The sequence below is a fragment of the Neofelis nebulosa genome, chromosome 17 (assembly GCF_028018385.1).
Source record: "Neofelis nebulosa isolate mNeoNeb1 chromosome 17, mNeoNeb1.pri, whole genome shotgun sequence".
NCBI lineage: Eukaryota > Metazoa > Chordata > Mammalia > Carnivora > Felidae > Neofelis > Neofelis nebulosa.
The window spans coordinates 18,556,949-18,577,548 of record NC_080798.1 but is presented as its reverse complement, the minus strand read 5'-3'; the positions used below and the strand labels follow the sequence as shown (position 1 = coordinate 18,577,548).

The window sequence follows — 20,600 nt, the reverse complement described above, 5'->3', positions numbered from 1 at the left end:
AGCTGATGAAAGGGATTTTATTTTTTGTAAACAACACTCTGTGAGCCCAACTAAACCCAGCCAGGGAGCCAGATCGGTCCTGTACATCGCCACCCTCTACCTTCTGCCTTGGAAGCCATGAGAGGCTCGCCCTCTGGGAGTGATTTCCCTGAATGGAGACCAAAGGGTGGGAAGAGGAAGGTGAGGTAGACAGCTTAGTCTCCCATTAGCTGCAGGATCTCGCAGGCGTCTTCTCTCCACGGAAACCCCGCCTCCTCATCTGAAAAAGAAGAAGTGTCTCTAGGCTTCGGTTCATCGGGTGATTTAGCTGCTCACGAGTTATGAGTTGAACTGTGTCCCCCCCCCGCCACGTTTAATTTTTTTTAATGTTTATTTATTTTTGAGAGAGAGAGAGAGAGAGAGAGAGAAACTGAGCCCAAGCATGGGAGGGGCAGAGAGAGAGGGAGACACAGAATGGGAAGCAGGCTCCAGGTTCTGAGCTGTCAGCACAGAGCCCGAATCAGGGCTCCAACTCACGAATCACGAGATGATGACCTGAGCCGAAGTCGGACGCTCAACCGACTGAGCCACCCAGGCACCACCCACCCCCACCCACACATTTAAATGTTGAAGTCCTAAGTCCCAGGATTGTGACCCGATTTGGAAATAGGGTCTCTTTATAGACATAATCAAGTTAAAATGAGGTCAATAGGGTGGACCCTAATCCAATAGGGCTAGTGTCCTTATGAAAAGCAGGGATTTGGACACAGAGGCCCGTATACAGGAAGAACGCCATGCGAACATGAAGACTGTCACCTATGAGCCAAGGAGAGAAGCCTCGAGCAGATCCTTCCCGCCAGCACCCAGGATCGAGCCTGCCAACATCTTGACGTCAGACTGCAGCCTCCAGCCCCGGGAGACAATCGATTTCTGTTTTTTGAGCCACCCAGCATGTGGTGCTCTGTCACAGTAGTCCTATCACACCTGCCTGGTTTGGAAGGCTCGGCCGGATCAGAGTGGCGGCTCCCCCTTTAGACACTCTCAGGCTCCCCAGCGCCCCACCCTCCTGTGGCCTGGGGACCCAGGGCTGTCTGTGGATGCGCCTGCCTGTACATCCTACCCGCCCCACGAGACAGCCTCCGGTGCACGCCTAAAGAGGAGCTGAACCCCCAAACGGCACAGGCACACGACCCCAACGGGGTTGGTGTTGAGGCTGAAGGCTGTGCCATATGAGTAGCCCAGGATCTCAGTGTCCTCCTCCGGAGCCCAGGCACCAGGCCCCTCTCTTCTCCGGGACCCAGGCGTTCAAGCCCCACCCCACTCTCAATGGGCCTTTGTCCCTGTCTGGGAAAGGCACGGGCAGAGTCTGACATCATGAAGCCTGAGGTGGGGGTGGGACTCCCCCTCCCCCTCTATCCAGCTTTCTCTGACTCCACACGCCTGGGTCTGAGGGATTTCCCTGCCCCTCACCCTCCCCACCCTGGCCGAGTTCTCCCTTGGGAGAAAGGACCTCCCCTCTCCCCACAAACTGCTCTGGCCTGAATGAGGACTGAGGATGCGCCAGTGTGACTGAACAGCTCCTGGTCAAACCATCACTACGCTTAATCGCGGCATCGCCAGCTCCCTCCGCCCGTCCCTCCCCGTACAAGCACCTTGCAGAGGTCATGACCAAAGAGGAGGATCGCTGTGGAATCTGGAATCTGCACACAGAGGGTCCTCACCCAGCTCATAGAGTAAACAGAGCCCCCGATAAGCCCCTCTGTGCACCAGGCGCTGTTCTATGGGACAGAGGATGAACTAGACAGACAGGTAGAAACCCTGCCCTCTGGGAGCTCCTGTGCCGGCGCGGGAGGAGCGCACCCAGAGCGCGGCGGGCAAGTGTGCGGAGGGCTCTGGAAGGACAGGGCAGCGTTTGAACGGAGGGGCCCGGGGGGTGAGACGGGCAGGGCAGGCTTCCAGAGGAAGTGGGGTCCGAGCTGGGAGCCAACAGAGTGCACAGGCTGCGGCCAGGGGCAGAGTGGGGAGCGGGATGGGGTAGGGAGACCTGTCTGGGAGGAAGGAACAGGTAAGTGCAAAGGTCTCCAGGCAGAAGGTGCCGCTGGGTATCTGAGTAACACATTCGTGCACCTGCTCTGTAGTTAGGAAGCTTAACTCTGTGCCAGGAGCCATTCTACAAACAGGACAGACGGAATAAGCAGGCAAAGCCCTCGTCGTTCTGGAGGCCAAGTTCTCATGAGAGGAGACAGTCAAACCATACGGTCATTTGTGATAGCAAGAAGAGCCTGGAAGGTAGACCAGGATGTGGGCACCCAACCTGCCCCTGGGAAGTGATTCAAGAGAGGGTGGAGGTGACGCTGAAGCCAAGAGCGGGCAGGTCCCGCCTGCTCCTGCTCACACCCTCTGTGGCCTCTTGGGACTGAGGTTATACCTGTTCTTGCCACTGACGTTCCCTAGACACTGAGGACAAGGCCTCCTGTTTCTTAGCCTGAGACTTCCAGGGATATCGGAAGGCCCTCTCAGGGACCCAGAACCAGGGCGCTCAGTGATGGAGGAGGGGGGACAAGGGGGGCCGCTTCCCCCCCCGCCCCGTCCCCTCCAGGAAGGAGCTGGTAGAACCCAGGCGTCAGGCTGCCCAGTTCCAGCGGTGGTGACAAGGGCCCCTTTGTGCCCCCCTCCCTCGGGGGCAGGGAGGAGCTGGGCCCTGGAGGCAGGCGGCCCCTGGCACCCGGGGGGAGGGGACCGGCTGGCAAGTGGGGGCCCGGACCCTGGGAGGCCAGGGGACTGTGAGCTGGGCCGGTGGAGCAGAGGGCGCGGAAGCAAGAGCATCCAAGTGAGTACCGCCGCCAAGAGGGGCCAGCGATGAGGTGGAGGGCAGAGGACCGGGACTGAGGGGGCGGCGAGGGGCGCCCAGAAGCACGCGCCAAGGCCAGGTGCTCCGGGCCGTGGATGGTCACGGGCAACTGCCACCAGTATAGGTTGGAGCAGGGTGCAGGTCAAAACTGCTTTGGGGAGGGGCTAGGACCGCAGCAGGGACAGTGACCGGGCTCAGGGAAGAAACCAGGGAGAAAGAACAAAGGGCCCCCTCAGCATCCCCACGGTGGAAGTTGTGCAGGAACGGCCGCCCGAGGGCTCCTGAGGTGCGGTGGGAGTGTCTGGGGCTGGATGAGGAACAGAAGGACGGGCAGGAGATCAGACACCTGCATCCCGCTGTCTGTGAGGGCGTGAGGGCGGTGGGCCGTGAGCGAGCAAGTTCTAGCACCCGGCACCTGACAGGTGCATGTGTGTGTGTGTGTGTGCACGTGCACGCACACACACGCTGCCCCTGGGTCCACCTGGATCTGCATCAGCGTTCCTCAGCCTTGTTTTCATTACACCCCACTAAGGAAAAATTGTAGACCTGGTTTTCCTAATCCCACTCCCACCAAGCAGATACACCATATGCATGGTGTATGCATATGTTTATGCACCGCGGCCCTTTTGAGACTCACACTGCATTGGAACCTCTAAGACTTTTCTGGCCCACACCCCAGGAACCAAGTTTTACCCCCTGTGAAAAACAGGTGGCCTACAAGCTTGTTTCACAAGTCGGCCCGGGTCCTGGGGCTGGGCCTCACCTGTGTCTATCTCCTGTGCCTTCCTGTCGCAAGTGCAACGGTGGCATCAGCCACGTGGCCTTCAGTGCGCGTCTGGGCGGGTCTGTCCTCAGCCACACCTCATCATGTGCGCAGGTCTGCGGGTCTTTGTGAGCCTGGCCCGCAGGCGGGTCCACGCGCGTGCCTGAATGCCGTGCCTACGCCAGCCCAGGTGGACACGTGCAGCGGGCACGAGGCGGGGCAATGCAGCGTGCTTCTGTGACTGTATGTGTGCCGGCACGTTCTGCGGGCGCGGGGGTCTCCGTGCCTGTCTGCAGGTGCAGGGCCCTGACCGGGGAGCGCCTGGGTCCCTGCTGTGTGAGCCTGCTCCTTCTGGTCGGGTCTGGATCTGTCACTTTTCATACCGGCCTTTGCATGTGTCTGACTGTGCATGCGTCTGTGTCCGTGGGAAGAAGGGCGGCGGAGGCCAGGAAAGGCAGCCACTTGGAAACCTTGGCTTCGACCCTGAGGCAACCCACAGAGCCGCCGGGTGCCAGGGACTCACTGACTCCCAACCCCTGGTCCCGCCTGGTCCCGCTCAGAGCCCAGCCAGGAGTGCCGGACTCTTCTCCCATCCCACCTACCCGAGAAGCCCCCCGGGATGAGGCACCCTCACCCTGAGCGAACAGGGCTCTTTTGTAACCGGTCCTGGCCTCTGTTGAGGGTGGGGGACACCAGGGGCCGTCTGTGGGGTGGGAGAGGGCGGCAGGAATTCCCGTGGCATGCCGGGAATGCTGATGCCGTGAAACCCAGTCATTGATGGGCCAGGTCCCTGCCTGCCACCCCCAGGCCTCAGCCGTGGGACATCTGCTCCCTCACCCTACTCACCACCCTGCCTGCCTCCCCCCCCACCCCAATGCTCTGCCGCTCCCCTTTCCTCCCCAGAGTTCTTTGCCATCACAGCTTGGGGTGGGCCGTGGCCACAGAGTAGCTGCCGGGCCGTGTGGGAGGGTCCCAAGCATCCACAGGCCGCAGAGCCCACACGGGCAGCCTTACGGCGGGTCGCCACTCAGAGCGGACCCCGAAAGAGGGCGGCAGGGGGGCACCTGTCTGACTCTCGTTCCAGGTTGGCTGGCTGACCGCTTCAAGTGAGACCCGAAGACATTCCCAACTCAGGGAGACAGAGGTGAGGGGCGGGGTTCCAACTTCTCTTCCCCGCTGGCTTCCCCCGCTTCCCGCTGCTGGCCCAGCCCTGGCTCTGTCCTTACTTTCTCCAGGTGCCCAGGGGCACGAGGACAAGGAGGCTAATTATCAGGGCGGTTCGGTGGTGAAGTCTGCAGACCCAGAGCTAGGCAGACAGGGCTTGAATCCTAACTCTGCCACTTGCGGGCTGTGTGGCCTTGGGCAGGTTACTTAACCTCTCTGGACCTCAGCTATAAAGTGTGGGTTATAATTGCACCTACCTCAAAGAGATCACATGAATTAATATCACGGAGTAAAGCGCTGAAGCCTCGTACGCGGTCCATGCCATAGAAATGTTTGCAACTACAGATCATAATAATACCAGCAGCAGCTAACATCTGAACAGGCCCCCTTCCTGAAGCCTTAATAGACGCAACCCTCACCGCCACCTCCCCTTTCCAGCTGTTGCTCGCTTGCTGTACAAAATGATATTCCTCACGACACTGCCTCTGTTTTGGATTATGATCTCAGGTACGAGGTAGGGGTGCTGGGGGTCCTGGGGCCCTGAGCAGGCTGGGGTTGTCTCTGTGGGCCCCTGGAGCCCTCAGGGCGGTGGAAGGCGACGGGCGTGGGGGCGGGGGCGGGGGGTCAGGGAGGACGTGTCCCTCCGCCTCAGTGGTCCCGCTTGCCTGCAGCCTCCCGAGGGGGTCACTGGGGTGCCTGGATGCCCTCGTCCATCTCCGCCTTCGAGGGCACGTGCGTCTCCATCCCCTGCCGCTTCGACTTCCCCGACGAGCTGCGGCCGGCGGTCGTGCATGGCGTCTGGTACTTCAACAGCCCCTACCCGAAAAACTACCCCCCCGTGGTCTTCAAGTCTCGAACCCAAGTCGTGCATGAGAGCTTCCAGGGCCGCAGCCGCCTCCTGGGGGACCTGGGCATGCGCAACTGCACCCTGCTGCTCAGCAGCCTCAGCCCGGAGCTGGGCGGCAAGTACTATTTCCGCGGGGACCTCGGGGGCTACAACCAGTACACCTTCTCTGAGCACAGTGTTCTGGACATCATCAGTGAGTCCCCAGAGGGTGCGCGGGTGTTGCGGGCTGGGGCGGTGCACAAAGTCTTCCCCGGGACCTCTCCAGGGAGGTCTGGGCTGGCAGGTCCAGGGACTTCTCGGTCTGGCTGGAGGGAGGGGTGCAAACCCCAACGCCCACACGGACCAGGCGGGCGGCGCAGACTAAGGCCCCGGGATAGTTTTATTGCCCTCAGAGGAATATGAGCGCTCTTCCTCTTCTAGAAACAACTCGGAGAAAAGCAGCGGGGCCCAGGGGTTTGGGGTGAGGCCTCTGGATGGATCCCTGTGTCAGCTGGGTGACTGGGGGCAAATTACCTAACTTCTCTGGGCTGTGCTTTCCTCTTCTGTAAGACGGGGATGGGAACAGCACTTAGAGCTCAACCAGTGAAGAGTTACGAGTGCTCAGAGCAGCGCCTGGCACAGGGGACCCTGCTCTGGGTAGCTGGTGATCCGGGAGAATGCACAGCTACCGCTCCCAGACGATCTGAATTTTTTTTTTTTTTAATTTTTTTTTCAATGTTTTTTATTTATTTTTGGGACAGAGAGAGACAGAGCATGAACGGGGGAGGGGCAGAGAGAGAGGGAGACACAGAATCGGAAACAGGCTCCAGGCTCCGAGCCATCAGCCCAGAGCCTGACGCGGGGCTCGAACTCACGGACCGCGAGATCGTGACCTGGCTGAAGTCGGACGCTTAACCGACTGCGCCACCCAGGCGCCCCTACGATCTGAATTTTTAAGAGAAACCAGAACTGTGTTTTTTCCACGTAATCTCCCAATTCCTAAACATTGGCTGCTGATTCCGATTTTTTTTTTTTTTAATCCTAAATTTAGGCCAAATAAAATGCAGTTCTGGGCCAGATTTGGCAATCAGAGTAGGGCACGCTGCCTAATGTCTGAGAGGCCCTGTAGCATGGAGCCCTTAGATTCGGATGTCCCATCAGCACGGAGCTAAATGAGCCAGATCACAGCCGTGATGCAGAAAGAGACCCCACTGGCACAGCCAGACACGGACACACCTGCAGGACATACAACACACACAGACGCACACACGGAAAATAAACCAAAGAAAACACGGGAAAGGAGAGAAGGGGTTTTTTTTGTTTTGTTTTTTTATGTTTATTATTTATTTTTGAGAGACAGACCGAGTGTGAGTGGGAGAGGGTCAGAGAGAGGGAGACAGAATCCCAAGCAGGCTCCAGGCTCTGAGCTGTCAACACAGAGCCCGACGCAGGGCTGGAACCCACGAACTGTGAGATCATGACCTGAGCTGAAGTCAGATGCTTAACGGACTGAGCCACCCAGAGAGAAGTTTCTCAGGGGATATAATGTCATAGCCAGAGCACAGATTATGAAGCCAGAGTGACAGGGTTTGACGTTCAGTTTTACTCCACACTAGCTGTGGTCTCAGTAGAATTCCTCATCTCAAAAATGAGCAAACTAATATTACCCACTTAACTAGCATGGCTGGGAGGACTGGCAAGTCAGGCTGGTGTCATGGACTCAGGGCATTATTTTCATTATTGCACACCTGTGGTTCATTGTGGAGGACCTCTGGGTGACAGGTAACCGGGAGGAGAGAGGGTCGTAGGGAATTGTCTGCAAGGATGGGGAGGCCACCAGGTACCGAGAATGGAGTAGGACAAGGTAGAGGTGGCCCGTGGCCCGATGCTGCTTCCTCAGCCCTCCCTCCTCCCCCGGCCCCCACCACCCCTGTCTCATCTAGACACCCCCAACATCGTGGTCCCCCCGGAGGTGGTGGCAGGCACGGAAGTCGAGGTCAGCTGCATGGTGCCTGACAACTGCCCAGAGCTGCGCCCGGAGCTGAGCTGGCTGGGCCACGAAGGGCTGGGGGAGCCCACCGTGCTGGGTCGGCTGCGCGAGGACGAGGGCACATGGGTGCAGGTGTCGCTGCTACACTTCGTGCCCACTAGGGAGGCCAATGGCCACCGGCTGGGCTGCCAGGCCTCCTTCCCCAACACCACTCTGCAGTTCGAGGGCTACGCCAGCCTGGACGTCAAGTGTGAGCCTGGGGGCGGAGCGGGGGGGGGGGGGCGTGCGCGGTGGTCAGGGCCGGGAGCGGGGTCTGCGGCCCCAGCCCCCTGACCCCACACTGTGTCCCCGGCCTCAGACCCCCCGGTGATCGTGGAGATGAATGCCTCGGTGGAGGCCATCGAGGGCTCGCATGTCAGCCTGCTCTGTGGGGCTGACAGCAACCCGCTGCCGCTGCTGACCTGGATGCGGGACGGCACGGTGCTCCGGGAGGCCGTGGCCGAGAGCCTGTTCCTGGATCTGGAAGAGGTGACCCCCGCGGAGGACGGCGTCTACGCCTGCCTGGCAGAGAACGCCTATGGCCAGGAGAACCGCACCGTGGGGCTCAGCGTCATGTGTGAGTCTCCTGCACGCGCCAGCACCGGCCCCGGGGCAGAGAGGTTAGGGGAAACCGGCCTCACGCAGGGCCGCTGGAGTCAGGCCGGGCCCGGCCCCCTCCAGGCCATATACAAGGTGGAGGTGGAGATGGAGAGGAGGGCGTCAGGTCGAGGCGTTCCTGCCTGCTTCCCAAAGTATCTGGCGAACACCTACTGTGACCACTCTCATCCCTGGGACAAGGTGGGGGACAGATGGAGCCCCGCCCCCCGGGGGAAGCCTGTTAAACTCAGCTTCCTGCCCACAGCCTTGGCTGCTCTGGGAGTAGATCTTGGCCCTGGAAATCTGCATTTCAAGATGAGCCCCATTGCAGTTCTAGTGGGAGGGATGAGGGGACCCCGGACCTCACCCAGCCCCTTGCCTACACCGTGTGTATTATGGAGTCCATGGGGAGGGGCTGGTCAGATGAGGTTCTTTGTTAGGAACCAAGGAGAGGTCATTCATTCATTCACTCATTCACAAATATTTATTGAGGCAAAATGCCCAGGGCTGTGGATAATAATAATGACAGCTACAGCCAAGATTTACTCTGAGTGCTTTACACAAATACTCTGCCCCCAGGCATCCCCACGGCTGTCTCTGACCCGCCTCTTCTAGACCCAGGGAGGCCCTCCCTCACCATCCCAGTTAAAACTGTAACTCCCTGATTTCCCATTACATTAATTTTTCTCCAAAGCAGTTATCCCCATCTTGCCTCCTATATGTTTATTTACTTACATAGGGTCTACTCACGTGGTTGGAAATCTTCATTTTCCCTTGTTCAGGTTACAGGAGTGCCTGCCACTTGGGTTCCCAGTGGCTCCTGTGAGGTTGGGACTCTGATTAAGCTCCTTTTCCAGAGGCTTGGAGACGTTAGGAGATGGGTCCACTCACAGCTGGGAAGGGGCAGAGCTGGGGTTCAAACACAAGTACTCTGGCTGCAGAGCCCGTGTTGATGTAAACAGGATAAACCAGGACAGGGGTCACCCGAGCCACCCTGAGCTGGTGCGCTCAGGTCAGGGTGGATGGGGTCACGTTGGGGCTGGGCGTTGGCTGGCAGAAGAGGCACCCTTGGCTTCTGACCATCGGCCCCCTGTCCTGCCCCCCAGATGCACCCCGGAAGCCGATGGTGAACGGGACAATGGTGGCCGTGGAGGGGGAGACGGTCTCCATCTTGTGCTCCACACAGAGCAACCCGGATCCTATTCTCACCATCTTCAAGGAGAAGCAGATTCTGGCCACGGTCATCTACGAGAGCGAGCTGCAGCTGGAACTACCTGCCGTCACGCCTGAGGATGATGGAGAGTACTGGTGTGTGGCTGAGAACCAGTACGGCCAGAGGGCCACCACCTTCAACCTATCCGTGGAGTGTGAGTACCCGCCCCCCCCCCCCCCCCGCCTTCCCCTCCTGACTTGATCTTGACTTCCGGCTGGACTCGATCTCCTTCACCTTCCCTGCCTTGGTGGATGGTTCGGTGGGGGTACCTGGATTACCGGAAAGCATCCGTGCATCCCAACCCGGGGTCAGCTTTGCACCAGCAGGTGAGAATGCGGAAGGTAGGGAAGCCGAATCCACAGCAAGAAATTAAAAGTCCGCCCCGAGAGTACTGTGTTCTCACATCCTGGGGCGTGCTTGTCACCAAAGAGATTTCTGGATCGTGTGGCCTTTTGCGTTCAACAGTAATCACGACCTCTGACCCCTGTGTTGCATTGCTGGGTACCAGGCGTTGCCGGAAGCTCTGTACAGGGATCCGCTCGTTTCATCCACATGACATTCCCATGAGGGAGGTTCTAGTCCTGTCTCCAGTTTCCGGAGAAGCAAACTGAAGCCCAGAGAGGTTATGCCACTTCCCCAAAGTCACACAGCCAGAAAACGGTTCAAATCCAGGCACACTGACTCCACTTTTCCGTACTGCCGTAGTTGACTTCATCCTCTGTTATTACATCAGAATACATTGATCAGACAGTTGTGCTGTGCAGAGGGCAGTGTGGCTCTGTGGGATGTGGGGGAGGGGACCAAGAGGGCACCAAGCTTTATTATCAGATACAGTGTAGCCAGAGAGGTGGGGTGGATGCACATAGAAAGCTAACTGTCTTCGAAATGAAACTCCTCATTCCACTGGCAAGCAGCACCTCTCCCGACATCACCGCCAACAGCCCTACCCCCACCCTGGCACGGGGCCGCCACTCAGGGCCGCGGCTCCCAAGTCAACGTTTCCGCTCCCTCTCCTGCCGCAACTACCTCTGGACTGTCATCTCCATATTTCCATCTGCTTCGTTTTTAGCTCCGGCCTGCGCTCCTGGCCTCCGTGACTCCCCCTACCGTGGTCCCCACCACACAGGTTTGCCGGAAGGCACTGAGCACAATCCATACTCAATACCGTGTATGTGGCGATAATCAGTACGTGGCAGATACAGATTATTTCTGGAGGGCCACCTTCTGGGGCAGAGGGGTGGCCACACAGGCTCTGCTGGCCTTTCACCTCTGCGCATTCTCTGCCCGCAGCGTCCGAGGTGATCGCGCGTTGTGGGGTCCTCTGCTTTCTCCATGCTTGCCCTCCTGGGCCCGGCTTCCTCCTGCTGCTACCCCCCCTTTCCCTGTCACACCCCAAGCCAGCGGATCTTAGGTTTTAGAGGCGGAGAGCCCCCTGAGAATCTGATGGAAGCCGCGGAATGTGCACACCACCCCATCTCACATACGTTTGTAGTCCCAGACCCCTGTGCAGTAAGAGTGGCCAGCGGTCATGAACGGTCTGCTCTGGGCAGGGTTCTAACTTCCGCGGTGGTACTTTGCTGAGCCTTTGTGGCCACCTGTGATGAAGCACGTATGTGAGGGAGGAGAAAACCAAGGTCAGAATCCCCCAAGACCATGCAGCTAGGAAGGTTGTTTAGAGCCAGGATCCTTCTGGACTCTCGTCTGCTTCTGCACCCGTGGTGGCTTCGTGTCCCCAGAGCCCTTGGGACCCAAGGACTTGCTTAATCTGGCTCGTTCTGATAACGAACCCATTGGGAGTGGAAGGCCTTCAATCTGCTGGAGTTGAGAAGGAGCTGTGCCCCCCCCCCCGCCCCCACCACCCCTGCTGAGCCCTTTAGGCTTCCCCGAGGCCCCTTTCTGTTCCCGAAGGCTTTGTCCTGTAGCACCAGGGGTTTCGTGCTCACTGACAACGGCGGGTGCTCCTAGTGCGGGGTTTCCTGGGGTTTCCCGCTGGCCTGCTGATCCCAGGGCCAGCTCGGCGTGGGACACGCAGGTGGTGCTCGCCTCCCCTGAGTGTTTGTGGGCGGGGACCAGTCTGAGCCGTCGGCACACATTGACCTATTTTGGTGTCACAACAACGTGATGGTGAGGGACTGTTCCTCACCCCGGTTTAACAGAAGGAGACTGAAGTGTGAGCTGGTCGGCATCCCAGCTCTGTCCCCACCTTGCTGCATGGTCCCGGCCAAGGGACTCCACCTTTGCTGCGCCCCTCCGCTGAAAACTGGGTATGAGGGTAGTAGCTGAGCCCAGAGAAGGTTGTGAAGACTGTGGAGATTAGTGAGCCCCCCACAGTGCCTCGCCTGACATGTCCTATGGGCTCCGGAAGGCCGAGGCATCGCTTCCATCTAATCTCTCCCTCGGACTCCAGGCTGGATGCCCGCCCGGCCTTTCCTGCCACCGAGGTTTGGCTCGAACGCTCCCTCTGCCGGGGTGGTTCTGTTGATCTCATCCTAAATCCTCGGGAGCATTGCGTTTGTGAGCCCGCCTTCAGAGTTCACGTAGCTCCTTTCGAGTAAGGACCAGTACTCCTGTTTGCACAGATGAAAACTCCATCCTGGAGATCCAGGGAGGCTGAATGGCCTGATCGGGGCAGAGCTGGGCTTCCAGCTGGGCTTCCAGAACTCCCCGCTCTTTGTGGAACTTGGGGTCTGCGTAAGGTCAGTCAGGGTTTCCTAGGCGTCCCGGGCTGCCCGCAAAGCTGCGGAGACACTGAGCACGTACGGGCAGAGCGGCGGGAGGCTGTCGCCGAGCACAGCGGCGCAGTCGCGCATGAAAAGTATTTTAAAAAAATGTAATAGTTCAGGTTTGTCATTGTTAGTGTACCCTGTGGTGTATTAACTCGTTAACACTACGGCAAGCACAGTGCCTGTCTGCCCGGGCAAAATTTGGGCAATACGTGTAATTTACTAGATTTAGATGCATGAACGCATTGAGGTTCCAGCTGGAATCATTTCTAGTTTGAATCTGGTCACGTGACACCTGGTCCATCCCTGTGACTTGCTTTTTTTTTTTTTTTTTTTTCTGGAAATTGAAAATAAGTGGGGGAATTGACGGCCTGAGAGTCTTTTGCCCACGTGTAAGTGGGTTTTGTTCGGGACTGAGAACCAGAGCTCAGTCTAGAGTGAGCAGACTCTAGCGCTAGATTCTTCAGGAGGGAAAAAGAACTTGGCAACATTCGGGGGTGCCTGGGCGGCTCGGTCGGTCAAGCATCCGACTTCGGCTCAGGTCATGGTCTCGTGGTTTGTGAGTTCAAGCCCCGCGTCGGGCTCTGGGCTGTCAATGCAGAGCCTGCTTCAGATCCTCTGTCTCCCTCTCTCTACTCCTCCTCCAGCCTCTCTCTCTCTCTCTCTGTCTCTCAAAAATAAATAAACATAAAAAAATAAAGTAAAAAGCAACACTCAAGTTAACTAACTTGGATTTAAATTTTAAAAAGCAACATTTGAGATCCTATTATAATATCATGTCTTGGAAAATGAAAGAAACAACAACAAAAAAACTGGACCAGTCCCATTTTTGTAATACAAATGGCAGCAAAGGGAGGCTCAACACAATGATCTTGGGGGGAGGATGGGGGCCGGTGCCAGTGGCAGTGGGGGGCCCCCAAGGGAGGGACGGTCAGGATGCAAGGGCGTTCTAGCGATCAGCAGGGGCACCTGCAGGACGGCCAGAAAAGGGAGCGTGGGGATTTCTATAGTTCCTACCAGTGTTCACAGAGCTCGGCTGCGTGAAAGGCGTGGTCTAAGTGTGGGGACAGAGTGGAGGCCGAGCGAGAGCCTGTCCTGATGGAAGTAAGAGACCAGCCAAATTGATCATCTAACATGGGTAGGGGTAAGTGCCGGGGAGCAGACCCAAACTCGCCGGCAATGCATAGTCAGGGAAGCGAGGTGCGGTTTCCGTGAGTGGTAGGAGAGAGGCGTCATCTGAGCAGAGCAGGGGACTGAGTTCAGCCGATGTCAGGGAAGTGTTCCAGGCTGAGGGGGAAACGCAAAGACCCTGAGGTGGGAAAAAGCTCCATGAACTTTAAAAAACAGCGAGGAGGCCGGTGCGACTGGGAAGGAGCCATGGCGAGAGAAGATTAGTGCGGCTGGGTCCTGCGGGGGCCTTGCAAGACCCGGAAATGAATTCGGATGTCACCGTAAGTGACATGGGGTGGGGGTGGGGGGGTCATCACGATCTCATTTGTGTTTTGCAAGGTGAACGAAGAGAGGGTGCAAGAGATTCTGCAAAGGGGGAAGTACAGCTCATCTCTGACGCGGCCGCCGCTATCCTTGGCCCTCAGCCTCTGGGGGGCCTCTGGTCCCCTGAGTCCTGGTCTTTCTTGCCCCCGCAGTCGCCCCTGTGATCCTGCTGGAGTCCCACTGTGCAGCGGCCCGGGACACAGTGCAGTGCCTGTGCGTGGTGAAATCCAACCCCGAGCCGTCCGTGGCCTTCGAGCTGCCCTCACGCAACGTGACCGTGAACGAGACCGAGCGAGAGTTCGTGTACTCGGAGCGCAGCGGCCTCCTGCTCACCAGCATCCTCACGCTGCGGGGACAGGCCCAGGCCCCGCCCCGGGTCATCTGCACCTCCCGCAACCTCTACGGCACCAAGAGCCTGGAGCTGCCCTTCCAGGGAGCCCGTGAGTGGTGCGGGCCGGGGCCGGGAGCCACGGGGGTGGAGGGGGCTCCTCTTGGATCCACACTGCCCTCCCCAAGGCCGACCGAGCATGCGGCTTGATCAGGTGGTAAGGGTGCCCTTCCCGCGTGATACAGAGGGGCTGTCCTGAGTCTGCCTGTGCTCTCCTGGGTCCGCTCCTGGGCCCTCCGGCAGCTAAGCCGTCCAGGCCAGTCAGGGCGAGGACACCCCAGCTGTGTAACTGTTTTTGCTGTCACCTCTGCCCCAGCCTGGCTCCTAAGAACCCGGGTGTCCTCACTACCACCAGCAACCCTGAGGGGGCCTGGGTCTTCTGTCCTCAGACCGCCTGATGTGGGCCAAGATTGGCCCCGTGGGAGCCGTGGTCGCCTTTGCCATCCTAATTGCCATCGTCTGCTACGTCACCCAGACGCGGAGAAAGTGAGTGGCCTGCCGGGGCTCATCTGGGTGTGGGGAGTCTTCCCGGGCTAGGGAGGCGGGGAGGTCAGTTAGAGGCTGCGGGGGGGCAGGGGGGCGAGGGAGGCCTCCCTGTCTGTGTGTGGGAGGGCAATTCTGCTCTGAGAATGTTCCGAAGGAGAGAGGCTCCCGCCAACACGAGCCACCGCCATTCGGGGCGTGCCGGTGCCTGGGAGGGCACTTTCCCTTGATGCGTCCCTGTCCCCTGCGTTCTCTGCTATGGCCTCCTGCCCTCTAGGAGCCCTCCTCCTGAGCAGGCCGCAGCGTGATGGGGGAATGCCAGCTACCGCTGGCTCGCAACCATGGGGTCGGCCCCAGGTGGTTCCAGGGCCCTGGTGATCCCACACCTCATTTCTGGCAACAAAAACACTCCCGGCCCCCAACCACGCCCCCTGCCACAACGGTGCTGTTTCTCTGCCTTGTGGCACACGCACATCAGCTCCCCTGAGAGCGGACTAATCTTTCTGCACCACATCCTGGCAGCAAGAGGGTGTGACGGGGCCAGGGAAGAACCCCTAGAAGCCAGACCGGGGTCCTGAAAAGTGGCAGGGACCAGGTGGAGGGATGGGCAGTGGGGGACAGGAAGAGGCTGGTCATTCTGAAGAGGCCGTCTGCCCCATCTTAGAGAGAAGGCTGGAAACAACTCTGGGGTCCCTTGAGTGAAACTCCTAAGGTGGATGGGGTGCAGAAATGGAAGGGAGAGGGAGGCCTGGGACTCCCCCTGGGGCTGACATGTCCTGCCCTGCAGAAAGAACGTGACAGAGAGCCCCAGCTTCTCGGCGGGGGACAACCCCCCCGTCCTGTTCAGCAGCGACTTCCGCATCTCTGGGGCACCGGAGAAGTATGAGGTGAGGGCCTGTGGCTCCAGCTTAGCTGGAGTACCTGGGTGCCAGGGACACGGAGGGTCTGGGAGAGCCTGGGGGGCCAAGGGGCAGCAGGGAGGCTGGCCCCTCAGAAGGGGCAGGGAGGAAGCGCGGAGGGCTGGCTGCACCTGGGCTGGGCAGGGCGCTCGGGCTGAGGCCGTGAAGGGGGCCGAGGGGCTCCGCCGAGGGCAGCCCCCATCCTCCCCACCCGGGTCTGTGACTGCATTTCCTTCTCCAATAGTCCAGAGAGGTCTCTACCCTGGAATGAGCGCCCCAGGAGGTAGGTTCCGGGGGCCTCAGTGTGCCCGCCTCTGGGCCCTTGTCGGGCCGTGGGGTTGGCGTGCATGTGTGTGCGTTCTCGTCAGGCATCCAGGACGGCTCCTGGTCAAGTCCGGACCTGCCCGGCACTCCTGGCCTTGTCTATTCTGTCTTGTTGCTGCTCCCTTCTGTCTGTGGCCGCTGCCCCTTGTCTGTGTCCAACGGGTGGGGGCGGGGATGGGGCACATGACAGGGAAGCCGAAGTCACACCTGCAGGATCTCGCAGACTGCGGAGGGGAGCCTCACCAGACCCAAACATAGGGGAAGGACGCACTGAGCCAGGCATTTGCAAATATTTGGAAAGGTGGGATCCCGAGCAGGTGGCTTTAATCTGGGAAGATGCTATGGGTTGACTTGCATGCCCCTCAAATCCCTATGTTGAAGAGGGCTTCCCGGAGACATTGAATCTGTAGGTGACTTTCGGGCTCAGCAAGGAAGAGGTGGTTGTGCGTCGGGGCACCCGTGGGGGCAAAGGCCCCAGGGTGGGACGAGAAAGGAGGTTCACGTGGGGCTTTGGGACTCAACTCTGGGGCCGTGCAGGCACAAGTAACCGCAGCCTCTGGAAAAGGTGGAACGAGGGCCTCCTAACGGGCTGGTTCTGTTCCTAGAGCGAGAGGCGACTGGGATCTGAGAGGAGGCTGCTGGGCCTTCGGGGGGAACCCCCAGAGCTGGACCTGAGCTATTCTCACTTGGACCTGGGAAAACGGCCCACCAAGGACAGCTACACCCTGACGGAGGAGCTGGCCGAGTATGCTGAAATCCGTGTCAAGTGAGGGGGTGGGGGCAGCCCGCGTGGCCACCCCTCCCTCGGGACCCTCACCGGCCCCTACTGGCTATGGGCTCCCTTGCTCCCCAGAGCGGTGAGGGCTGGGGCAGGAGAGGGATGGGGCAGGTGACGGTGAGGTCCTGGGGGCCCGGCCTCCCCTCCTTCCCAGCTGCCCCCACCCTGCCAGCACCCACCCCGCACTGTGGCTCCTCTCTAACCTCCTTTAACCTCATCTGTCCAGAGGGGAGCTCCGTCTGTCTGTCCGTGTTATTTATTGCTGCCCCCTGCCTGGTCTCCTGCCCCCACACCCGGCCCCAGGGCCTGTACAGAGGGACATGAAATAAATGCCCTGAATCCAAATACCTATCTAGATACTGATGACTCTGTTTAAAATTTCTTTTTAAACTTTATTTATTTATTTTGAGAGAGAGAGACATTGTGAGTGGGGGAGGGGTAAAGGGGGGGGGAGAGAGAGAATCCCAAGCAGGCACTGCACTGTCAGCATAGAGCCCCACACAGGGCTCGAACTCACAGAACTGCGATATGGTGCCCTGAACAGAAACCGAGATTTGGACACTTAACCGACTGAGCCACCCGGGCGCCCCGATCCTGATGATTTCTGATCCATCCTAGGGGAGCCAGCGTCGCCCTCCTCGCCCTCTGCAAGGCCCCGTGTGGCGACGTGGGCCCAGGAATTCTAGCCCTGAGCCCAGGCCAACTGCCCTGAAGCCGCTCCCACTCGGGGCTGGCAGCTGTGAGCTGAGTCTGGCCCCTTCGCTCGCTCCCATTCCCTCCTGCGCTCTGCTGGGCGGGGTGACCGCAGGTCGGGGTGACCGCAGATCTTACCGTCTCGTAAGCCTGTGTTGGTTTGACTGCCTTCCCCCCACGTTCGTGCCACAGTCTGTAGCTTCAGCCTCTCCCACCTCACTCATTTGGTTCAAGAAACATTAATTAGGCACCAGCTGTGTACCAAGCCCTGTCAAGAAGCTCAGGCTATCGTGGGAAGGGATAGGACAACCCTGTGAAGGTAAGAACGCTGCGGCTCCGAGAAGCCAGGTGATTTCCCCAGGGTCCCAGGGCTAGGAAATGGAGTGGCCAGGCCCTGGACTCAGTTCTTCGTTTTCCATAACCCCTGTTGGGAACGTGAAGAGGTTAATTAATCTCCACTTACCTTCCCTAACAAGTATGACAGTGGCTCTCACAATGGTCCCTGTACCAGCGGCATAAGCGTCCCCTGGGAACCTGTCAGAAAGGCACATTCTCAAGGCCCCTTGTCAGTCTGCAGGAACTAAAAGCTCAGGGGTGGGGGGGCGGCAGTCTGTGTTTTGACGAGTCCTCCGGGTGATTCTGAGGCGTCGATGTTCGGGAACCTAGGGGAGCCGAGGCACAAAGGTTAAGTCACGTCCTTGAGGTCCCCCAGCTGGTGACTGCACGGCCCCAACCTGAGCCCAGAGCCGGGCTCCCGCCACTGTGCGCTCGGCCATCTTGAAGCAACGGGGGCTCACGGGACGGAAGGTGCTGAGGGAGCGGGGAGGACAGAGCGGCAATTGGGCCGCGGGCCCTGGGCCGGGGCTGTTCTCCCTCCTCTTTGAAGAAGGCAGAGGATACCACAGAGGCCAAAGTCAAGGCTGAGAGGCGGGACTAACCAAACCATGTCCGGAGGGAAAGTGATGAGGCCGCCTCCGGCTAGGATGGCGAGCCCACTTGCAGGAGCAAGAAGGGGCTGTGGGTGGTCGCGGGGCTGTGAGCAGTGGGGAGGGGACCGACCCCAGGCCTAGCCCGAGCCCCTTCCTCCCGGAGCCCTCTTGGTCCGGTAGAGAGAAGGACGTTGAACAAATGACCTCACACGTGATGCCCGACTGCCACCGATGACGCCTGCTCCCGAGGGAAGTGCAAGGGGGGCTTTTAGAGCCTGGGACGGAAGTGAGCCTCAGGGTCTCAGGGGTCGGGGGAAGCGTCCCGATGACCGGAAAGTCTCACAGGAACACAGCGTGTGAAGGCCCCCCCAAGTGGGAACATATTTGGCAAGATCCCGGGAGCCGAGAGGAAGGACGGAGCGTGGCAGAGGATGAGGCAGAGAATCGTGGGGACTTCACAGGAGCCACGGGGGAAGTTCCGAGCAGATCTCCTGCGCAACGCAGGGACCCCACCCTGACGCACCTGTCCTCTGACGACAGACTCTGGCTCCGGCAGGTCTGGGCTGGTAGGAAGGCCCCTGAGGACTTCGCCCCGAGGAGCAGAGCAGTGTCAATAATGAGGGACTCCGGTAACCCTGTGCTGCCCAAAGGGCCGCCCGAGTGCCATGCTGGAGAGCAACTTCTACATTAATACCGATGTTTCATTCGGCATGGATCGGAACAAAAGGAAAGCGACACGCCAAACTGGTGATTGGGTTGTTTTTTTGTTTTTTGTTTGTTTTTTAACAAAAGCTTAGGATGAGGCTGTTTAAAAAATAATCAGTCAAGTCGGGGTGCCCGGGTAGCTCAGTCAATTTAAGCATCCAACTCTTTCTTGATTTTGGTTCGGGTCATGATCGCACAGTTTCGTGAGATCAAGTCCCGCATCAGGCTCTGTGCTGAGGGTGGAGCCTGCTTAAGATTCTCTCTCTCTCTCTCTCTCTCTCTCTCTCTCTCCCTCTGCTTCTCTCCCCCACTCATGCTGCTCGTTCTCTCTCTCTCTAAAATAACTTAAAACCCCACTCATGCTGCTCATTCTCTCTCTCTCTAAAATAACTTAAAACAGTCAAGTGAATTGATTTAAAGAGATGTATGAAATAAAGGACAGACAGAACAAAAGTCCTGAAGGTCATAGGCAGACCTCTAAAGTTTACGGAAAACGAAGTGATCTGATACAAAGACCGTCTCTTAGGAGGGACTAACATTCAGTGATGACACACAAGGAGGACCGGAATTCGGGATATCACACTCCACCCCTCTCCTAGACTCCCCCCAGAATTCATCTTTTCCATTGACACGGGGTTCCTGAGCACCTATTACGTGCCTACTAAGCATCTACTGAGCACCTATGCTGGGCTCCAGGGATATCACAGTGACCAAGAAGAAACTCCCTCCGACCTCATGAGGCTGACACTCTGTGGAAGAGACAGATGACAATCAGTCAAACAAGTGCTGGTTGGGGAGTGGGTGTGCTAAGAAGGAAAGTGAGCACGATTGGACAGGATGTGCTGTGTAGGGCTACCATCTTGGAAAGAGGTCATTTGAGTAGAGAGAAGGAAGTGAGGGAGGGGATTCTGGTCATTTGTGGAGAATGTGGATCCAGGGAAAAGCCAAGATCAGGTGCAAAGGCTCAGGGTGGCAATGTACGCGTTATGTTCAGGAACCAGAAGGAAACCAGCATGTCTGGGGGGGGGGGGGGGAGTTGGTGAGCCAGAACAGTTCCCCAAGGAAGCCTGATCACAGGCCTTATAGGACGGTTAGGACTTGGTCTTTTACTCAGAGTGATCTGGGTTGTCACTGGAGGATTATACACAGAAGAATATTAAGGAGGGGCTGAGGTTTCTAAGACCCCACTGTGGGGACAATGAACCCAGCTGATGGGTAGCTGTGGGCAGAGGGCTCAGGAGGCCAAGAGAGAGGAAGTGGAGACAGTGAGAGGGGAGAGGTCAGGACCTCTGTTGTAAAAGGAAATGACGGAGTTTGCTAGTGCTGGAGGAGAGGGAGAGAGAGGGGTTCCAGACAGCCTCTTCCTCAGCCACCGAAGACGGTGGAAGGAACAAGCTCGTGGAGAACACAAGTGTGCCCTACTCCAGCCGCATCAATAGGAAAGGCTGACGGCAGCCCTCCCTTGGGAAATTACAAGCTGAGGAAGAGTCAGAACCTATGACATGGTGACTTAGAGACATGGGGACAGAGGCACAGGATGACGTCTGGCTGGGCCAGCGTAGAGGTGAGCAGGTCTCATGTGGGCAGGGACAGCCACCGCGTGTAGGAAGGAAGACGCCCAGGCGCCGGGCCAGGGTCATGACCACAGGCATCTCCTTTTCCTCTTCTCCTGCCACCTCCCAGGTTCCTCCTGGCTGAGAACAACCCATCCCTGGCAGCCCCCAGTCCTATCCTGAGGACAGTGCCTGCGGCAGGCAGCTTG

The 20,600-nt window shown here is 58.5% G+C and overlaps 1 protein-coding gene across 3 annotated transcripts; it reads left to right on the top strand.

The window, feature by feature from the left end:
- Window positions 1–2,700: 2,700 nt before the first annotated feature.
- On the top strand, window positions 2,701–16,856 carry MAG (myelin associated glycoprotein). 3 transcript variants are annotated; one of them, XM_058707220.1, is made up of 12 exons: window positions 2,701–2,809; window positions 4,678–4,737; window positions 5,196–5,264; window positions 5,429–5,797; window positions 7,527–7,823; window positions 7,932–8,189; window positions 9,316–9,576; window positions 13,792–14,079; window positions 14,417–14,513; window positions 15,298–15,397; window positions 15,654–15,692; window positions 16,339–16,459. In XM_058707220.1, the coding sequence occupies exons 3-11, from the start codon at window positions 5,219–5,221 to the stop codon at window positions 15,678–15,680; spliced, it is 1,743 nt and encodes a 580-aa protein (XP_058563203.1). In that variant the 5' UTR covers window positions 2,701–2,809; window positions 4,678–4,737; window positions 5,196–5,218; the 3' UTR covers window positions 15,681–15,692; window positions 16,339–16,459. The 3 variants fall into 3 exon arrangements, with proteins under 3 accessions (XP_058563203.1, XP_058563201.1, XP_058563202.1); XM_058707218.1 differs by lacking the exon at window positions 15,654–15,692 and having other exon boundaries at window positions 2,702–2,809; window positions 16,339–16,856; XM_058707219.1 differs by lacking the exons at window positions 2,701–2,809; window positions 15,654–15,692 and adding an exon at window positions 2,826–2,954 and having other exon boundaries at window positions 16,339–16,856.
- The last annotated feature ends 3,744 nt before the right edge of the window (window positions 16,857–20,600 follow it).